Genomic DNA, 19,455 nt, shown 5'->3' with positions numbered 1-19,455 from the left:
TGTTATTGTGTTGACAGCACCGACGTCTGTGTGGCAGCAATGTCAGGATGAAAACACCAAGTACATCTACTACTGGAACTACGTGACTAACGAGGTGACGTGGACAATCCCCATGGACTACACACAGTATCTACTGCTTATGAAGGAGTATGAAGACAAACTAGCACGCATACCTGAAGATGTCCGCAAGAGACTCGAGGCCAAGAAATTTGCCAGGTAAGATGATACAGATTTTTTGTATTTTGATTTTGGATCTTACGATGAGTATCAGTTGCTGTAGACCAGTGATGTAACTTAAATGCAGCGGCATTATACTCCATCACTTACTCCTTCACTCACTCTGAATATAAGTTTCTTAGGTGAATATATTATGTCATTTGTGCTATATGTCAAAAGGTATTAGCAGTATTATTGACAGTCATTGCTTGTTATGTGCAGGAATTCTCATGTAACACAAACAGACCGAAATAGATAAAGCTTTCTTTTCAGTCAAAATCAACAGCCCCTTCAAAATGGTCAGAAACAAGAAAAAGAGGAAGTGGGCGACCCAGTGAATGTTGGTCAACAGTTACCTCCCCTCGCAGAACAGGAGTCCAAATCTTCCAGCCCAAGTCAGATTGTGGGACCACTGCTTCCTTCCACCAGAGTGGACTCTCCAAAAGCAGAAGATACTGAAAAGCCAAAGTCAAAACACAAATCCAAGTCAAAAAAGACGTATGGTCCAGTCCTTCCAGAGAGTATTGACGTTGCAAACATTGAGCCTCTAGAACAAGAAAAGGAGGCTGGCTCTAAACTGAACGCTAATGTAGCTGAAGTAGACATGTTTGTATCTGAACTTTTGAAGGGTAGGGAAGAGATGGGTGATAGTAGTGTCTTTAGCAAAGAGACAAAGAAGACTGAAGACGAGGATAGTCACCATGGAAATGCAGTCAACTTGCCCAAAAATGGAGTGAAGAAGGAAGGTGGTAAGGATGTGGAGGAAGATGACTTTGACATTGATGACATCGATGCAGCACTGGAGCTGGCTCTGGAGCGCAAGACGGTGAGTAACAGAACCTACATCCACAATGCTTCACTGTGATGGCTATCATTCATCATCATTGAGTACATACTGGCAAACAAGGATAAGTTGGACTGTCACAGAGAATGCGTTTACGAACAGTAAGCGGCTCCCGGCAATGAGCAAGCCCGTTTGGTTTGTGAAAGGTAGAGCAGATGGAGGCTAGTGCACATGCAGTGCACGACAATGATATTGAGGAATTAATGTCTGTCTGGTGGTCGATGTAGCATTGCGGACAGGCTGGGGCCCCTTCGCTCGCAATGGTATGTGCCAGTGGGCGGCATGCAATATGAGTCAATTGCCAGAAGATATAACCAGTCACCATCAGGTTTGAAGTAGTCAATCCAACAAGGATTAAGGCCATTAAGCATTCAGACTTTATCCCACAAATTGTGGTAATTCTGAAAAACTGATCTCCTTAGTTCTTCAGTGTAAGATAAATGGTAGTGTTCATGCATAGAGGGAGCAAGGCTTTTTCATTATATCTCTGAGCGAGACCCAAATACTGTAAACAACCAAATATTTGAGACCGTTTAATTTTCGTGAAAATTCGTATCAGACTTCATGGCATCCAAAACACGTGATAATATAGATATATCATTCACTGATCTCCTTAGTTCTTCAGTGTAAGATAAATGGTAGTGTTCATGCATAGAGGGAGCAAGGCTTTTTCAATCTATCTCTGAGGGAGACCCAAATACTGTAAACAACCAAATATTTGAGACCGTTTAATTTTCGTGAAAATTCGTATCAGACTTCATGACATCCAAAACACGCGATAATATAGATGTATCATTCTCTGTATTCAGATAAGTCAGCAACATAAAACAATACAAGTGTCATTGCTCAATTACGTATCATCTCAGGGCTAATCTGGATTAGCATGTGTCCCTTACTGATCTTCTTAATAGTTTTTACAGCAGATTAGCTTTTTGTCAACCCCTCAGAACAATGTCTTTCTGTTTGGACAGCTTGTCAAGACGTTTCACTATCCACCGTGCATGCACAGGCTTCATAATACTGATTTGCAAGTCTGTTGTTTCATTGAAACATACCACTGTGTGAATTCAGATTTCATGAAGGTCTCGGGGTAGAATAGGCCTTCAGCAACCCTTTCTTGCCATAAAAGGCGACTGTGCTTGTCATTAGAGGCGACTAACGGGATCGGGTGGTCAAACTCGCTGACTTGGTTAACATGTCATCAGTTCCGAATTGCGCAGAACAATGCTCATGTTGTTGATCACTGGATTGTTTGGTCCAAACTCGATTATTTACAGACCGCCGCCATATAGCTGGAATATTGCTAAGTGCGGCGTAAAACTAAACTCAGCTCACGCACGCACTCACGCGGACTTGAAATCACTATTCACAGACAAGTCTAATGGTTGAAGTTCACAGGTACATCCAGCTTGGATGAATTTAGTAACAAAGTTTTCTTCTTAAGTTTATCTAAAAATGTTTCACATCTGTGTGCAAATACTAACATAGATTTTTTTTTCGCGGGTAGACTACATTCTTTGTGTAGACTACTTTCTTTGTGTACAGAACAAACACATTGGCAGTGTAGTCAAGCATGGTTTCTTCAGTGCTTCAGTGATTGGCTGAATGAGTCACATGATAGTCACTTGGAAAGCTAAAGTTGGGATGGCATTTGTCAGTGGTACCTTGATATACTATCTGTGGAGGGGAGCAACAGTATTGTAGTTAAGTGATTGATGCTTAATATGGAACATGCAGTGTTAATTTGTCACGACAATAACCAGTGATCTCACGACACTAAAATTTGATGTGTGATAGTTATTGTCGACTGTACCATGTGCAACCCCTGACACTGCTATGCTAGTACATATTCCATAACTGCATATATCACTTTGAAAAAGAACATAAGAGTTCAGTTAAGACATACACCCTTAGTTAAAGAAATCATAAATATTCGTTAATATTGAGTTCTGGGGATCATGAATAATGAATTGAATTCATAAAGGCTGCGGTACGATTCACCAAATATGCAAGTGAATCATAACAACCTTAATGATTTCCTGATTATTTGCTGCTTGTGTTCAAATAATCGTGTAATTCCTCTACTGATTAACACGTGTCTCCTGGTTAAGTTCAGCAAAACACCATCACGACACGCTTCGCATGAGGAAACTGAACATTTCAATATTTAGACGATGGCCTGTTTCCCCCTTGTTTCAAATGGAATGTTCTGGAGGGCATTCCCATATGTGCAAATTGGGATCATTTGTCAGGTCGTGGCTCATCTAGTAAAGCTACATTTCAAACAGTTAACAGTCGCTAGCAGCTGTAATGTACAGCATGGTACATAAGGTGTAAGTAGCCAGTTTTCCAATGTCTGCATGTCCAGGTATGTAGAACTGTCATGTTACGGCAACATCCTGTATTTGTGGCCTATATTACAGGCTGAATTGAAGAAACTCAGCAAACCTGAAACCAAAGATAGCAAACACTCCAAGTCTAAGAAGCATGACAGGAGAGATAAGGATAAGAAGAAAGACAAACATCGGTCTGACTACTACAGGTCTGAATCTCGACACAGACATGACAAATCAGAGAGTAAGCACAGATCTGAGTCCAAGCAGAAAAGGTCTTCACGCCACAATTCCAGAGAGTCAGAAGAGAAGACCATTTCGTCAGAAGGCCAGCCTAAGAAGGCAAGGCTTGTGGCAGCATATGGTGAGTTTTTTTGAGCTGCACACAGCATGTTATAGCTCTCAATGTTTCATGTTTGAGCACTGACAATTAATAGTCAGCCCGGTCTATGATTCAAGATTATGTGAAGATATGAGAAACCTGGGATTGTTTAGTGTAAACAAACCTGACACGGAAACTGGCATGCGAACACTGTCATAGAAATAACATCTAGATAATGTTGTTCATTATATGCATCACATATGTACTCATTTTTCCTTATCCTGACACATGCTTATTATGCTTATCTTCTTCTATGTAAATGACAGTGGAACACTTGAATCCCTTGATGCTCCCTTGAAGAAGACATTAAAGTTCACTCACCAACGAGTTGCCTCTCTTGAACCCTTTTCCTGCCCAAACAGTCCTGTGACTTACCATGCTTGTCACTCTCTCCTTCATCGCTCAAGCGGATGGTTGGGCATGCACTGGGAGTGCTGCATATGGCACATGTCCTTTTCATCCTCCCGGGATGTGATGCGGGGGATATAGTCGATATCACTGCTTGATATCATCTGGAATGGAGAGCTGCTTTTGGAAGTCGGGCACAGTGTTTGCCAACCACTACCTCGGAGACATTGCCACGGAAGATGTCTCCAGCATTCATCAGATTCGGCCACTTGCTGTAGCACAACAACAAACAGTTCCACAAAGGTGCTCAGTTGGAAATCTCACCCTTTATCCCACAAACATGTTGATAACCTTCACTCTAGAGAGTTTTGGTTGAGAGTCCATGTGCATCGCATGAGTGATTATGCAGTGTGTCGCAGCTCATTTATGGTATCGATCTTACCATAATCTGTGGGTTGTTTATAGATAAGTACTAAGAAGATGATACCAGTATATTTAAAATCCACATGATTTTATTAATTTCACTTGTCTAGAGAAGATATGACAAGATGTGGTCCCCCTGAAATGACAGTGGACGTTGGATCCAGTAAGTGCAGTTGTGGAGTTCCCATAGTGGGGAATACAGCTGATGAATTCTAAAATAGCCTCACCACCACCATTTCCGTTGGATTCTGGAAGCATAATAAGCATGAGCCAGGATAAGTAAAATTATGGAGATTTTAAGTTAAATTTGATAGTTATCCTGACTCATGTTAAGCTCATCCAGAAGGCACTTCAGGTTTCCCAGCAAACCCAGGTGCAAGGGTGTATTCTGGAGAGGGTGACATGGCAAGTCACATGGGCGGAAAAAGGGTTCAAGGAGGGCAACTCTTGAGTGAGTGAAGTTTTACATCCTCTTCAAGGGAACATCAAGGGATTCAAGTGTACTACTGTCATTCACGTAAAAGAAGAAGAAGATAAGCATTCATAAGTATGAGTCAAAAATACCAATTTTACTTAAAAGTTCCATTTAGGTGGCCTATTTGCACTGATAGTGGGATGAAATGCTGGTCCTGTAATATATTTGCCTTTGCGGCCTGTTTCTTTGTGTATTTTACCAAGGGAGATAACTCTGCGACTAGGGAATTGTGAAATTAATAAATAATTAAATGAAATACCACACTAATAACATTTATGTGTTGCAGTTTTCCCCTAACTCAGCTATTTATAGGTCACCATCATGTAGCTGGAATATGCTGTGTTCAACGTTAGACAGTGAACGAAACAAACAGAGTACAACGATACCCCTGTAAATTGATCCATTTATTACTCGCCCCTGGAAGATACTGCATTGATGGCAATGTTACACTAGTGTAATGTGTCTAGGTATGTGATGTCATAATTGTTTACAGTTACAATGTCACAAGGTTAATACTTGTGTCACAATAATATTAAACCTTGCTTGGATCACAGAAAACTGAGAGCCATCACACTGTAGGCAGTTTCGACGATCAGTTTATTTTTGGGAGTAATATTCAGAATGCTGAACTTGCTTCCATGAAATAGCACTTTCATTAAGCTCATGAAAGATTTGCTATCAAACTTTGATACCAAGTCATTAACTCGTTTAGTATAAATGGTATTACACAGAAGGTCATTTAGTATCCTTTATGTATTACACAGATCCAAGAGCATACATGTAATAATATGGTTACCTTCCATTCTCTTTCTCATCTCAGTCACGTCTGTGTCATACCAAAAGACTTTAAAATAAGGTACTTATTATTCTTAAGTGCGTTGTAAAACCCCATTTCACCTTACCGTTCATCTCAGTTTATGCCTATACTCATTGTTAATCTATAGTTGTTGGGGTTTTTGAACATTTTTCCATAACAACCATGTTGTTGTGTGTTGCCAGACGAAGACAGCGATGAAGATGATGGCAGCAGGATACTCCCCCCAGCGGAGCCAGTGAAGCAGGAGTCTGAGAAGCCCAAGGAGGAGGAGCAAAAGGAGGTACCAGTGCCACACATCGTCATGGTCAAGGTACGTAGGACAGCAGTGTACAGCTGGACTACACATGGTGAAACTGTATACAGCACACTCTCAGAATGCTCGTAAATCCTCTGATATTCTCACTAGCACATGTTTAGACTCTTGCATTCAGACAGGAGTAACGTGCCCTGATACTTGCTTAGACAGTCATGTTGAGACACATGCCAAGGCAATCACGCCCAGAGACATGCCTAGACAATAATGCTGAGACACATGAACAGACAATCACTCTTAGAGACATGCCTAGACAATAGTACTGAGACACATGAACAGACAATCACTCTTAGAGACATGCCTAGACAATAGTACTGAGACACATGAACAGACAATCACTCTTAGAGACATGCCTAGACAATAGTGCTGAGACACATGAACAGACAATCACTCTTAGAGACATGCCTAGACAATAGTACTGAGACACATGAACAGACAATCACTCTTAGAGACATGCCTAGGCAATAGTGCTGAGACACATGAACAGACAATCACTCTTAGAGACATGCCTAGACAATAGTACTGAGACACATGAACAGACAATCACTCTTAGAGACATGCCTAGGCAATAGTGCTGAGACACATGAACAGACAATCACTCTTAGAGACATGCCTAGACAATAGTACTGAGACAAATGAACAGACAATCACTCTTAGAGACATGCCTAGACAATAGTACTGAGACACATGAACAGACAATCACTCTTAGAGACATGCCTAGACAATAGTACTGAGACACATGAACAGACAATCACTCTTAGAGACATGCCTAGGCAATAGTGCTGAGACACATGAACAGACAATCACTCTTAGAGACATGCCTAGGCAATAGTGCTGAGACACATGAACAGACAATCACTCTTAGAGACATGCCTAGACAATAGTGCTGAGACACATGAACAGACAATCACTCTTAGAAGTATGCCTAGGCAATAGTGCTGAGACACATGAACAGACAATCACTCTTAGAGACATGCCTAGGCAATAGTGCTGAGACACATGAACAGACAATCACTCTTAGAGACATGCCTAGACAATAGTACTGAGACACATGAACAGACAATCACTCTTAGAGACATGCCTAGACAATAGTGCTGAGACACATGAACAGACAATCACTCTTAGAGACATGCCTAGACAATAGTACTGAGACACATGAACAGACAATCACTCTTAGAAACATGCCTAGGCAATAGTGCTGAGACACATGAACAGACAATCACTCTTAGAGACATGCCTAGACAATAGTGCTGAGACACATGAACAGACAATCACTCTTAGAGACATGCCTAGACAATAGTACTGAGACACATGAACAGACAATCACTCTTAGAGACATGCCTAGACAAAAGTGCTGAGACACATGAACAGACAATCACTCTTAGAGACATGCCTAGACAATAGTACTGAGACACATGAACAGACAATCACTCATAGAAGTATGCCTAGGCAATAATGCTGAGACACATGAACAGACAATCACTCTTAGAGACATGCCTAGACAATAGTACTGAGACACATGAACAGACAATCACTCTTAGAGACATGCCTAGGCAATAGTGCTGAGACACATGAACAGACAATCACTCTTAGAGACATGCCTAGACAATAGTACTGAGACACATGAACAGACAATCACTCTTAGAGACATGCCTAGGCAATAGTGCTGAGACACATGAACAGACAATCACTCTTAGAGACATGCCTAGGCAATAGTGCTGAGACACATGAACAGACAATCACTCTTAGAGACATGCCTAGACAATAGTACTGAGACACATGAACAGACAATCACTCTTAGAGACATGCCTAGACAATAGTGCTGAGACACATGAACAGACAATCACTCTTAGAGACATGCCTAGACAATAGTACTGAGACACATGAACAGACAATCACTCTTAGAGACATGCCTAGGCAATAGTGCTGAGACACATGAACAGACAATCACTCTTAGAGACATGCCTAGACAATAGTACTGAGACACATGAACAGACAATCACTCTTAGAGACATGCCTAGGCAATAGTGCTGAGACACATGAACAGACAATCACTCTTAGAGACATGCCGAGACAATAGTACTGAGACACATGAACAGACAATCACTCTTAGAGACATGCCTAGGCAATAGTGCTGAGACACATGAACAGACAATCACTCTTGGAGACATGCCTAGACAATAGTACTGAGACACATGAACAGACAATCACTCTTAGAGACATGCCTAGGCAATAGTGCTGAGACACATGAACAGACAATCACTCTTAGAGACATGCCTAGACAATAGTACTGAGACACATGAACAGACAATCACTCTTAGAGACATGCCTAGGCAATAGTGCTGAGACACATGAACAGACAATCACTCTTAGAGACATGCCTAGGCAATAGTGCTGAGACACATGAACAGACAATCACTCTTAGAGACATGCCTAGACAATAGTACTGAGACACATGAACAGACAATCACTCTTAGAGACATGCCTAGGCAATAGTGCTGAGACACATGAACAGACAATCACTCTTAGAGACATGCCTAGACAATAGTACTGAGACACATGAACAGACAATCACTCTTAGAGACATGCCGAGACAATAGTGCTGAGACACATGAACAGACAATCACTCTTAGAGACATGCCTAGGCAATAGTGCTGAGACACATGAACAGACAATCACTCTTAGAGGCATGCCTAGACAATAGTGCTGAGACACATGAACAGACAATCACTCTTAGAGACATGCCGAGACAATAGTGCTGAGACACATGAACAGACAATCACTCTTAGAGACATGCCGAGACAATAGTACTGAGACACATGAACAGACAATCACTCTTAGAGACATGCCGAGACAATAGTGCTGAGACACATGAACAGACAATCACTCTTAGAGACATGCCGAGACAATAGTGCTGAGACACATGAACAGACAATCACTCTTAGAGACATGCCTAGACAATAGTACTGAGACACATGAACAGACAATCACTCTTAGAGACATGCCTAGGCAATAGTGCTGAGACACATGAACAGACACTCTTAAAAACATGCCTAGACAATAGTACTGAGACACATGAACAGACAATCACTCTTAGAGACATGCCTAGGCAATAGTGCTGAGACACATGAACAGACAATCACTCTTAGAGACATGCCTAGACAATAGTGCTGAGACACATGAACGGACAATCACTCTTAGAGACATGCCTAGGCAATAGTGCTGAGACACATGAACGGACAATCACTCTTAGAGACATGCCTAGACAATAGTACTGAGACACATGAACAGACAATCACTCTTAGAGACATGCCGAGACAATAGTACTGAGACACATGAACAGACAATCACTCTTAGAGACATGCCGAGACAATAGTGCTGAGACACATGAACAGACAATCACTCTTAGAGACATGCCTAGGCAATAGTGCTGAGACACATGAACAGACAATCACTCTTAGAGACATGCCTAGGCAATAGTGCTGAGACACATGAACAGACAATCACTCTTAGAGACATGCCTAGACAATAGTGCTGAGACACATGAACAGACAATCACTCTTAGAGACATGCCTAGGCAATAGTGCTGAGACACATGAACAGACAATCACTCTTAGAGACATGCCTAGACAATAGTGCTGAGACACATGAACAGACAATCACTCTTAGAGACATGCCGAGACAATAGTGCTGAGACACATGAACAGACAATCACTCTTAGGGACATGCCTAGACAATAGTGCTGAGACACATGAACAGACAATCACTCTTAGAGACATGCCGAGACAATAGTGCTGAGACACATGAACAGACAATCACTCTTAGAGACATGCCTAGACAATAGTACTGAGACACATGAACAGACAATCACTCTTAGAGACATGCCTAGGCAATAGTGCTGAGACACATGAACAGACACTCTTAGAGACATGCCTAGACAATAGTACTGAGACACATGAACAGACAATCACTCTTAGAGACATGCCTAGGCAATAGTGCTGAGACACATGAACAGACAATCACTCTTAGAGACATGCCGAGACAATAGTGCTGAGACACATGAACGGACAATCACTCTTAGAGACATGCCTAGGCAATAGTGCTGAGACACATGAACAGACAATCACTCTTAGAGACATGCCTAGACAATAGTACTGAGACACATGAACAGACAATCACTCTTAGAGACATGCCGAGACAATAGTACTGAGACACATGAACAGACAATCACTCTTAGAGACATGCCGAGACAATAGTGCTGAGACACATGAACAGACAATCACTCTTAGAGACATGCCTAGGCAATAGTGCTGAGACACATGAACAGACAATCACTCTTAGAGACATGCCGAGACAATAGTACTGAGACACATGAACAGACAATCACTCTTAGAGACATGCCGAGACAATAGTGCTGAGACACATGAACAGACAATCACTCTTAGAGACATGCCTAGGCAATAGTGCTGAGACACATGAACAGACAATCACTCTTAGAGACATGCCTAGACAATAGTGCTGAGACACATGAACAGACAATCACTCTTAGAGACATGCCGAGACAATAGTGCTGAGACACATGAACAGACAATCACTCTTAGAGACATGCCGAGACAATAGTACTGAGACACATGAACAGACAATCACTCTTAGAGACATGCCTAGACAATAGTGCTGAGACACATGAACAGACAATCACTCTTAGAGACATGCCGAGACAATAGTACTGAGACACATGAACAGACAATCACTCTTAGAGACATGCCGAGACAATAGTACTGAGACACATGCTAAGATAATCACTCGTAGAGGTATGCTAAGACAAACACTTTCAGAGACATGCCTAGACAATAATGCTTGGACAATTACATACTTTAAGAATCCAGTGGAATAAGTTACCAGTATGCAATGTGATCTTTATTGAGTCACACATACGTTCACTCAGCTGCAGTGACTGATTAATTTGAACAGCATCACACCTTGCGTATTGTTAGTGAGACATGTATAATGCTGTGTTGAATTCATCCAACATACGTTAATTAGTACATAAGTACACTATGATCAGTACTATAAAGTATTTAATAGAATGGAATGATAACTTGTAAGTATTCAGTAGCTTGAAACATTATGTGGAGCCCTGTTGAGAACAACGTGAAGAAAGTCACCTGTCTTACTTTATGTTGTGTGTATGCAGGACAATGTGGAGGATGTTGCTAACATTGCCCTGGGCAAGCTGGAGTTCCTTGAGGTCACAAAGAAAGGGTTATCAAAGCTGCAGGTGCTCCTCCTCGAGTTGCAGGTATGTTGATAGTCAAGTATTTACCTCCCGTGACTTCCATGTCACAGCATGCTTTTTGACTTTGTAGCAATGGACTTGCAACCCTTTATATGGGATGTCTCATGTTAGAAGGCGAGTAGACACATGATTCATACACATCTGGCACTTACAGATGTTTAATTTGAAGCTAAAAGTCAGAAGTCCCTTCTTATAAGTGTGAAGGTCACCGTGACTCTTTGAACACCTTTCAAACTCTTGTTAACATGATATCTCATGAACTGTTGTACACAATGTCTTTAGATTTGGTTACAACCTACCTTGGTTGATTATGCAGACACCAGTTGATATTGGAGACCTTGACCTTGTTTTCAAGGTCACGACGACTCTAGTTAACTCAGTATCTCATGAACTGTTGTACCCAGTGTCTTCAAACTGCTAATGGCCTACATTGGGAATTATGCAGGCACCAGGTGATTGGATGACCTTGACCTTATTTTCAAGGTACTACGAACTCTTTGACCACTTCAAACTCTTGTTAACACAATATCAGATGAACTGTTGTACCCAGTTTTTAAGATTTGGGAATTGGGGATTTGGGATTTGGGAAATAGGCAGACAGCAGTCGATTTAAGTGACCTTGATCTTAGTTTCAATGTGACCACAACACTTTGTCCACTTTTTGAACTTATGATAGCATATAAAACCTTGCAACTAATATAACTTTGTTGACAGCCTACATTGGGTGATTGATTATCCAGACAATAGTCATTTCATGCAGCTTTTGTTTGAACAAAAAGTAAAAGTCGTGAATATATTTTAGATATTTCATTCTTCTTTAGTGGCAGACACTTGTTTTTGTTTATTTATATTTGTTAATAAGCATCAAAATTTGAAGTTACTGTGATATTATCAGGCGGATTTCTTTTAGTTTCTTGTGCTGTACCCACACCATTGATTCAAATTTTATTTGATTTTGGTCTTTGCATCTGATGTGAAAAGCCTTGTAATAGACCTGAAAAAAGTCTGAGTGAGTGAGTTAAGTTTTATGCTGCACTCAGCAATATTCCAGCTATATGGCGGCAGTCTGTAATCAAGTCTGGACTGGACAATCAAGTGATCAACAGCATGAGCATAGAACTGCGCAACTGTCAGTGTGCCAGACCACCTGATCCCATTAGTTGTCTCTCTTGACAAGCATAGTTGCCTTTTATGGCAAGCATGGGTTGCTGAAAGTCTATTGTACCCCAGATTCTTCACGGGTCGAAAAATGTGAATCTCACAATCATTGTGTATGCTGCAATTTTCTCAGTGTCATGGTTACACTTATGTTCATGGACAAAAAATAAAATGTTTTGCATTGTTTCCACTTTTCATCGTATATACTGTTACATGGATGATACCTGGAACTGCTTCCCCTACTGCCCAATCTCTTACAACAGATTTATTTTTTAAACATTGCCCTTTGTCAGTTTTCTGTTGAAGGACACAGGATTCTGATAACATAGTTCATCAAGTATTCTGTATATTTTCAGACTCGCTTCCGTGACTGGCAGGATGGGGGTCTGGACACAGAGTATTTTCTAGCTCGTCTACACGAAGTCAACAAACAATTGGAGCAGTATGAACAGAGCGCAGTGCCTGCTGGATTTTCGTGCCACTGGGACAGGTACGAAAGACTTTTCCTATCTTCGCGTTTCATTGATACAAGCAGGCATGTATGGACCAATCCAAAACTTTTAAGAAAACAAAGCAGAAAATGCCATGAGATTCAAGTCTGCCACCCCACTGGTTCAAACAGACTTGCAATTTGGACCACCTTTGACAAAATTTTGGCAGTTATCAATCTTCAAAATTTCTCTGCCTCATGGAGGGAAATTTCTTTATTGGCAATGAGCCTGGTCCATACTGCTGCCATCACAGTGTTATGTGGCTGAAACTGTTGTGAGAGAGTTGTGAGATAGTGAACAGTGCATCAAGGTATCAAACGAAGTCTGGCCACTGCAAGATGGTGGGAGAGTCCACAAGGGAGACAACCAGGGCCGGCAACAGGAGAGACAACCAGGGGTGGTGAGTTGGAGAAAAAATCTTTTATCTAATATTGACCTGTTTTAGATCTCTGAACAGGTGTTTCACGTAGATTAATTTTGGAAGTTGAATATGTTTCCTCAGTTATGATTTGATAGTTATTTTTTAAAACCCTTAGAGATAAGGCTTTGCAGTTGTTGTTATGAGAATTTATTCGGATGTACAAAACTGAGGTTTGGTCTCGAAAAATTTGGATAATTAGCTACTGTTCGATTGAAGTAGATCAGTAGGAACTTGAGTCAGCAGATAGTTGAAGATTCTACCATTTAGTGTTTCTTACTTCAAATTTACGTCACTTAACTTTTCAAAAGGAGCTGCAAGGCTAGTTGGATTTGACCATTGTGACACCAATCAGTAGATCAGATATTGAATATGAGTAGTCATGAAACGATCTTAGTGCAAACATTAGTGTGATTCTAGTACTTTACCATTGGTGCTTGGTAGTTGCCATGCTGTAGCACTTTTGTGCACAGAGGCCATGTGATAAAGATAACAATTTTACATGCATAATCCACAACTTAGGATAGTGGTAGGAAAGGACAGTTAATCTACCTTCTGTTTCAGGCTTGTGTTTGTCTAATCAGCTCTCTATTTCAGTGTTAAATGTTTCATAAGGATGTTTCTTTGGGCAAAGGGATTCTGTCTCATGCTCAGTGTATTGACTTTGCGTTAAGAAGGAGTCACACCATTCACTGTGACCTTGTCATCAACTGAAAGGCTTTAGTTCCGTAAATGAACTGTGTGCTCTGAAGCAGATGAACAAAGCGTGAAGGTGATAATGTTGATGGAGAAGGGACCACGTCAACAGATGACAAAAGCTGTTAAGCTACGGATGTTGTACAAGTAAAGATATCTGACAATCAGCGAACTGTGGGGCACTTAATATGATGACGCCATAGCTGATTTCCTATGACTGACCTCTGAGGACCTTGAGGCTTGCATTGTACAGGGACAAAATGTATTAACACTCCTTAGACAAGTGTCATTTGTATCATTTTATGAAGGTGTGTTCTAACACCGGAACTACTGTTTTCTTGAAACCAGTTCCAAATACAAGGGAAAAAGAGTTTCAATATAGCCTGTGGCAAAACCATTTTAGTCTATGAGCTCAAAATTATATTTGGGCTCAAGCTGCTCTAGTTTTGTCTCCATGTGCACATATACGTTGATCCTAAAAGAAAGACATAAATATCTTCATTTCTTTCCAAAGATACTCGTATAAAAAAGAAATTTTAGAATTCAGTTTTAGTTTGTTCTCCATGTTAGGAGTGACCTGTTGGGTGAAATGTTCATTTAGCCATATATTTAATGTCATTATGTTTGGAACTTTAGAATATGCCTAATAAAAGGAATAAAGAAGATTGTTTCTGTTCGGTGTCTGTTGTTTATTCCAGATATCCTCAGAATTGTATATAGGTTCCTGTGTGAAATAGGAGTGCTAGCTGATGTGAATGAGGTCTCTCACTCTTTCCTGTTTACTTCAGTCTAGTTTTTGTTAATCTCACCTCAACTGAACGTTGTTCACTCACAAATAATTCATTTCAAATGCTGTTAAAGAGTCTGAAGATATTTTGGTTTTAATGCATTATCCTATTTGGAGTCCTTTAGTCAGACCGCCGCCATATAGCTGGAATATTGCTGAATGCAGCTTAAAACTAAACTCACTCACTCACCCTTTTAGTCAGATCCCTGCTAAAGCATGTTACTAAGCCCTTAACCCACTATCAGTCTTGTTCTCATTTATCTCAAGTTCAATATAGCTTTCATCACCATGCTGGTAGAGTCTGTTTTTCATGCTAGTAGCAAAACTTTGTTGAACTTCACTACAGAATACTAGTTATTATTGTCATTTGAGAGCTGCTGGGTTGTGTCATTCACTTGGTTCAGTAGAACATTTGATGGCATTTTCTGCTAAGAATTGAAACTTCTTCGAAAGTGAATCTAAATGTTAGTTCAGTGAAAATGGGATGAGTGAAGTGCCTGGTACAATTCTGAGATATTCTGGAGTTTTATTTTTCAGCCTGCTTATATTACCTTTTCATCTTTTGATATTTGTTTAACAGTCTGCTAAGCAAGTGTTTCTTTAAGTGCTGTTATTTTCAAACATCATGCTGATTTGATCTGACTAAAATTTTAGCTTTTTATATATTGAAGATCATGCTGGTGCAATTTGCCCCTATGTGTTGACTGGGAAGATGTAATTTTAGTGAAACAGTGAGTTTGAAGAATGACATGTTTCTCTCTTACAAAAACATCTTCAAATTCAATACATTAGGTTCAGATTCAGTAGTGTGATGTTATTTGTTTATTACATACCCTTTTTATGACACAGACTGTTTGTGCAAAAACTGAACATCATTACTGAGACATTCACATTGGGGTTTTAGGGATCTGAGTGTCAGTTCTTGTAAGGGGCATAACACAGGCATTAAAGTGAGATCACATTCCCTGGCCTAATGTCATCATGCAAGTGTCATGGTCTGATGATGATAGAAACAATACCAAATAATGTTTGACAAGTAGCATCTTCAGTTCGATAACTCGACTGTTTCAAAGTTTTCATTTTTGGATTCTGAATATGAATTCTAGAACAACATTTTGTGATACTTGATTTTGAGTGGCTGAGTGTTCATCAAAACTGTACTTAAATGGCTTTGAATTAGGGGTCTTTAATCAGTGATAAAGGACTGCAAATCTGAAAACTTTATCTTTATCTTCTAAATCGTACTTTCCTTAAATGTTTTGATCTGACCACTGCTGAACATTGGTAGACCCAGCTGTGTGCAATACAGAAATCTTGTATTACATGGCTGTATTGCTTTCGTAAAAGTAAATGGGTATGTAAAATAAACTTTGATTCTTCCATATCAATAAGGTTTATGTGCCGTGATATTTCAGGTTAAATATTTTAACATTAAAGAATCAGATCGTCCTTAACTTAATATTCACATTTCTGAAAATTACCACCATTCAAATTGTGGCTCATAATATTCAAAGAAAGCATTGAAAACAATCAGAGAATCTATGCAAAATTCAACATGTGTCATTTTATTTTATCATGATGGAGATGTGCATGTAGAAAATGATATGAAACACTTCTTTGTTCACTGTTTTCTGTAAGAAACGATACACTTTTGTGATACATTTATGGCAGTGGTGTAGCCTAGTGGCATAAGCATTTGCTTGTCACAGGAAGACCATAGTTTACTTCCCCAGATAGGTTGTATGGTAAGCCTCCTCTTGGTGTAACGACTGCAACATAAGCAGCGAACACCCAATCAACTGACTCACTCAGTCATTTAGTGATAAATGATCCAAATGGTTGGGGTGCTATATAGCTGTGAGTTCATCATGCATTATCAATGTCTCTGAAGCCCAACAAAATTTCCTGTATCAAGAACCTTTCATCGTGGGTTTTAATCCCGGATTTGTCCTGATTATGTTCTATGGTTTGTTAGTACTGTTCCCATGCTGATGGATTTTACCAAAGTGGGAACTGTAGAAGTCCTGCAACTTATTGGACTTTCCTTTCTCTTCAAGCTGACATGCTGTGACGTGACTGTAATACTGGTCCAGACAGCATTAAACCGATCTCTTTCAATAGATTCATTATTTTGCAATCTGCTGTTCACATATCTGTTTCTGGACTGCATAATGGTCTTATTGTCAGGTTGTTGAACCTGGCAAATCTGGCAGTTTGAAACCATCAAACATCACATCCCGTCAACTTTACCTTCATCTCTTGCAGACTTGTATTTCAGGGAGAAACTATTCTCAACATCAGAAATTGATCTTTGCCTTTTTTCTTCTTCATGGAATTTTCCCATGTAGAAATTTCAGACGTTACTTCTACACCGATGAGAAAAATGGGGAATCTCAGTGGGATTACCCTGAGGCACAACCTTCAGCAAACTCCGTACACAGTAGCCAGTCAGAAGTATCGTCTTCCAACGAGCCCGCCATTCCAGAAGTGGCCCCTCCGAGTCCGAAACCAAAGCCTCCGCCCCCACCACTTCCCCCAGATGAGGAAGAGCCTGTGCTGTATGGCCCTCAGCTTCCTCCCACTACAACTGTTCCCCTACCTACTGAGGAGGAAAATCTTGCCAGTGAAGTAGGTAGCTTTTAAGTTTGAAGTATCTGCTTTAGGAATGGACAACCTGTGACGTCTAATTAAGAATCTGAGTGCTTATTCTCGAAACTGTCAAATCCCTAAGAATTCTTAACATTGATCATAGCCAGTGTGTTATGAATTGGCTTAAAAAGTTTGTATAGCTACAGATGTTTTGAGAACGCTATCCAAATCTTCAGCAACCCACTCTTGTTAAGTATGGCTTTTGGGTGGTCAGACTCACTGCCTTGGTTGATTCCAATCATTTTGATGAATGCTGATGATGTTAATCACTGGATTATCTTGTCAATGCTTGATTATTTACATACAGAGAGCATAAAGCCTGTATGTTGCTGGAGTGTAGCTGTAAACAAACGAGTCGGCAAGGCAGCATAATGAAAACATATAATTACTTCATACTCCTGGTTAAATACCAGCACCAACTGTGATTTCTCCAAATCACTGTGTTAGAATTATTTGTACCATTGTATATGGTATATTTTTCTTGATTTCCTTGGACCTTACATATAAGGTCATTTTGTGTGTGTATCTGTTCAACCAGATTCTGCCAGTGGGCAATGTAGATTGTTATTTAGTGTAAGCTGTCTGCTTCTTTTCTTCAGATTGATGGCGAGCCCATGGCACCGGATAGCTCAGACGGTGAGGTTTATTTCAGTAAATAGAAAGTCTCACATCTTTCAATTGTAGTTCTTTCTGAATGACACAGTTGTTTAAAAGTGGTTTAAAAACTACATTATATTTTTACTCCTATTTCAAGTTCTTTAATCATTCATTGTTCTCATTTTGAATGCAAACTGACTGTAGTCTACAGAAGTGCTCACCTGTAGTGGTTCCATTTACCTAATGGTAAAAGTGAGTTTACATATATTTAATAGAGTAAGACCCAAGGATTACATTTATTTATAATTCAGTCTTGCTGTCAATTGACAGTTACTCTTTCTCCCCCCTCCCCATAATATTCGATGGTGTGATATAAATGTAAATGCCTTATCCTTTACAGAAATGCCCCCTGAAGAACCACCTAAGCCTCCAGAGCCTGAACCTTCTGAACCTCTGAAAGAAGCTTTACCAGTGTTTCCTGGAGAACCCCCACCTCCTGGAACTGAAGTTCTGTTTGGTCTGCCCCCTCCCCCACCCCCCTCAGAACCATACCCTGGGGATGATGAAACCAGCTACAGTGTGGATCATGACTCACCAGAAGATGCCGACATGGATGTTGATGATCCAGAGACACCCACATCAACAGATGCTGAAGACTGTGTGACATCCTCCCATCAAGACTACATTCTTCCACCCATCTCCGTCTCTTCCTCATCTGACATATCATCTGTCTCACACCACTCAACAGAAGCTCTGGAGAGTGCCCCTGTTATTTATAGGGCTCCGCAACTTAATGTTGCTGCCTCATCTTCATCAGTATCTGCCATTCCATCAGCATCTGCCTCTTCATCAGTGATCTCAGCTTCATCAACTGTAGCAGTTCCTCCATCATTTGTGATGGGTACAGCAGGGATCACAACCCAGCCTGTAGCTCCAGCTGAGACTGCCATGCCAAGTTGTGTTCCTCAGAGTTCAGTGCCAATTGACATGTTCGCCAGCACTACTGTGAGCGAGGAGATCTCAAGTACTTCCTTGATGGAAATCCCAGCTTCCCTTCCCCTTCCTCCTCCACAGCCAGAGGTCGAGAAGGGACAAAAGGAGAAGAAAAAGAAGAAGAAGGATAAGGTAGGAAATGTTTGACTAGGATTTCATTACTGTACTGCTCTGTGTAGAGATCCATATTTAGAGCCAGCCTGATGTTTTATGTTGATG

General features: G+C 40.5%; 1 protein-coding gene across 1 annotated transcript in view; it reads left to right on the top strand.

The window, feature by feature from the left end:
* Nucleotides 1–19,455, top strand: part of LOC137260604 (formin-binding protein 4-like) — a 32,839-nt gene that overhangs the window by 12,626 nt on the left and 758 nt on the right. The window contains exons 7-15 of the mRNA XM_067798198.1: nt 18–216; nt 490–1,042; nt 3,484–3,757; nt 6,021–6,148; nt 11,346–11,450; nt 12,962–13,095; nt 17,346–17,625; nt 18,246–18,282; nt 18,644–19,368. Coding sequence (XP_067654299.1) covers nt 18–216; nt 490–1,042; nt 3,484–3,757; nt 6,021–6,148; nt 11,346–11,450; nt 12,962–13,095; nt 17,346–17,625; nt 18,246–18,282; nt 18,644–19,368 — 2,435 coding nt within the window. The remainder of the gene's footprint in view (nt 1–17; nt 217–489; nt 1,043–3,483; nt 3,758–6,020; nt 6,149–11,345; nt 11,451–12,961; nt 13,096–17,345; nt 17,626–18,245; nt 18,283–18,643; nt 19,369–19,455) is intronic.

Source organism: Haliotis asinina, chromosome 14, assembly GCF_037392515.1.
Source record: "Haliotis asinina isolate JCU_RB_2024 chromosome 14, JCU_Hal_asi_v2, whole genome shotgun sequence".
NCBI classification, from domain to species: domain Eukaryota; kingdom Metazoa; phylum Mollusca; class Gastropoda; order Lepetellida; family Haliotidae; genus Haliotis; species Haliotis asinina.
This window is presented reverse-complemented; position numbering and strand designations above follow the sequence as displayed.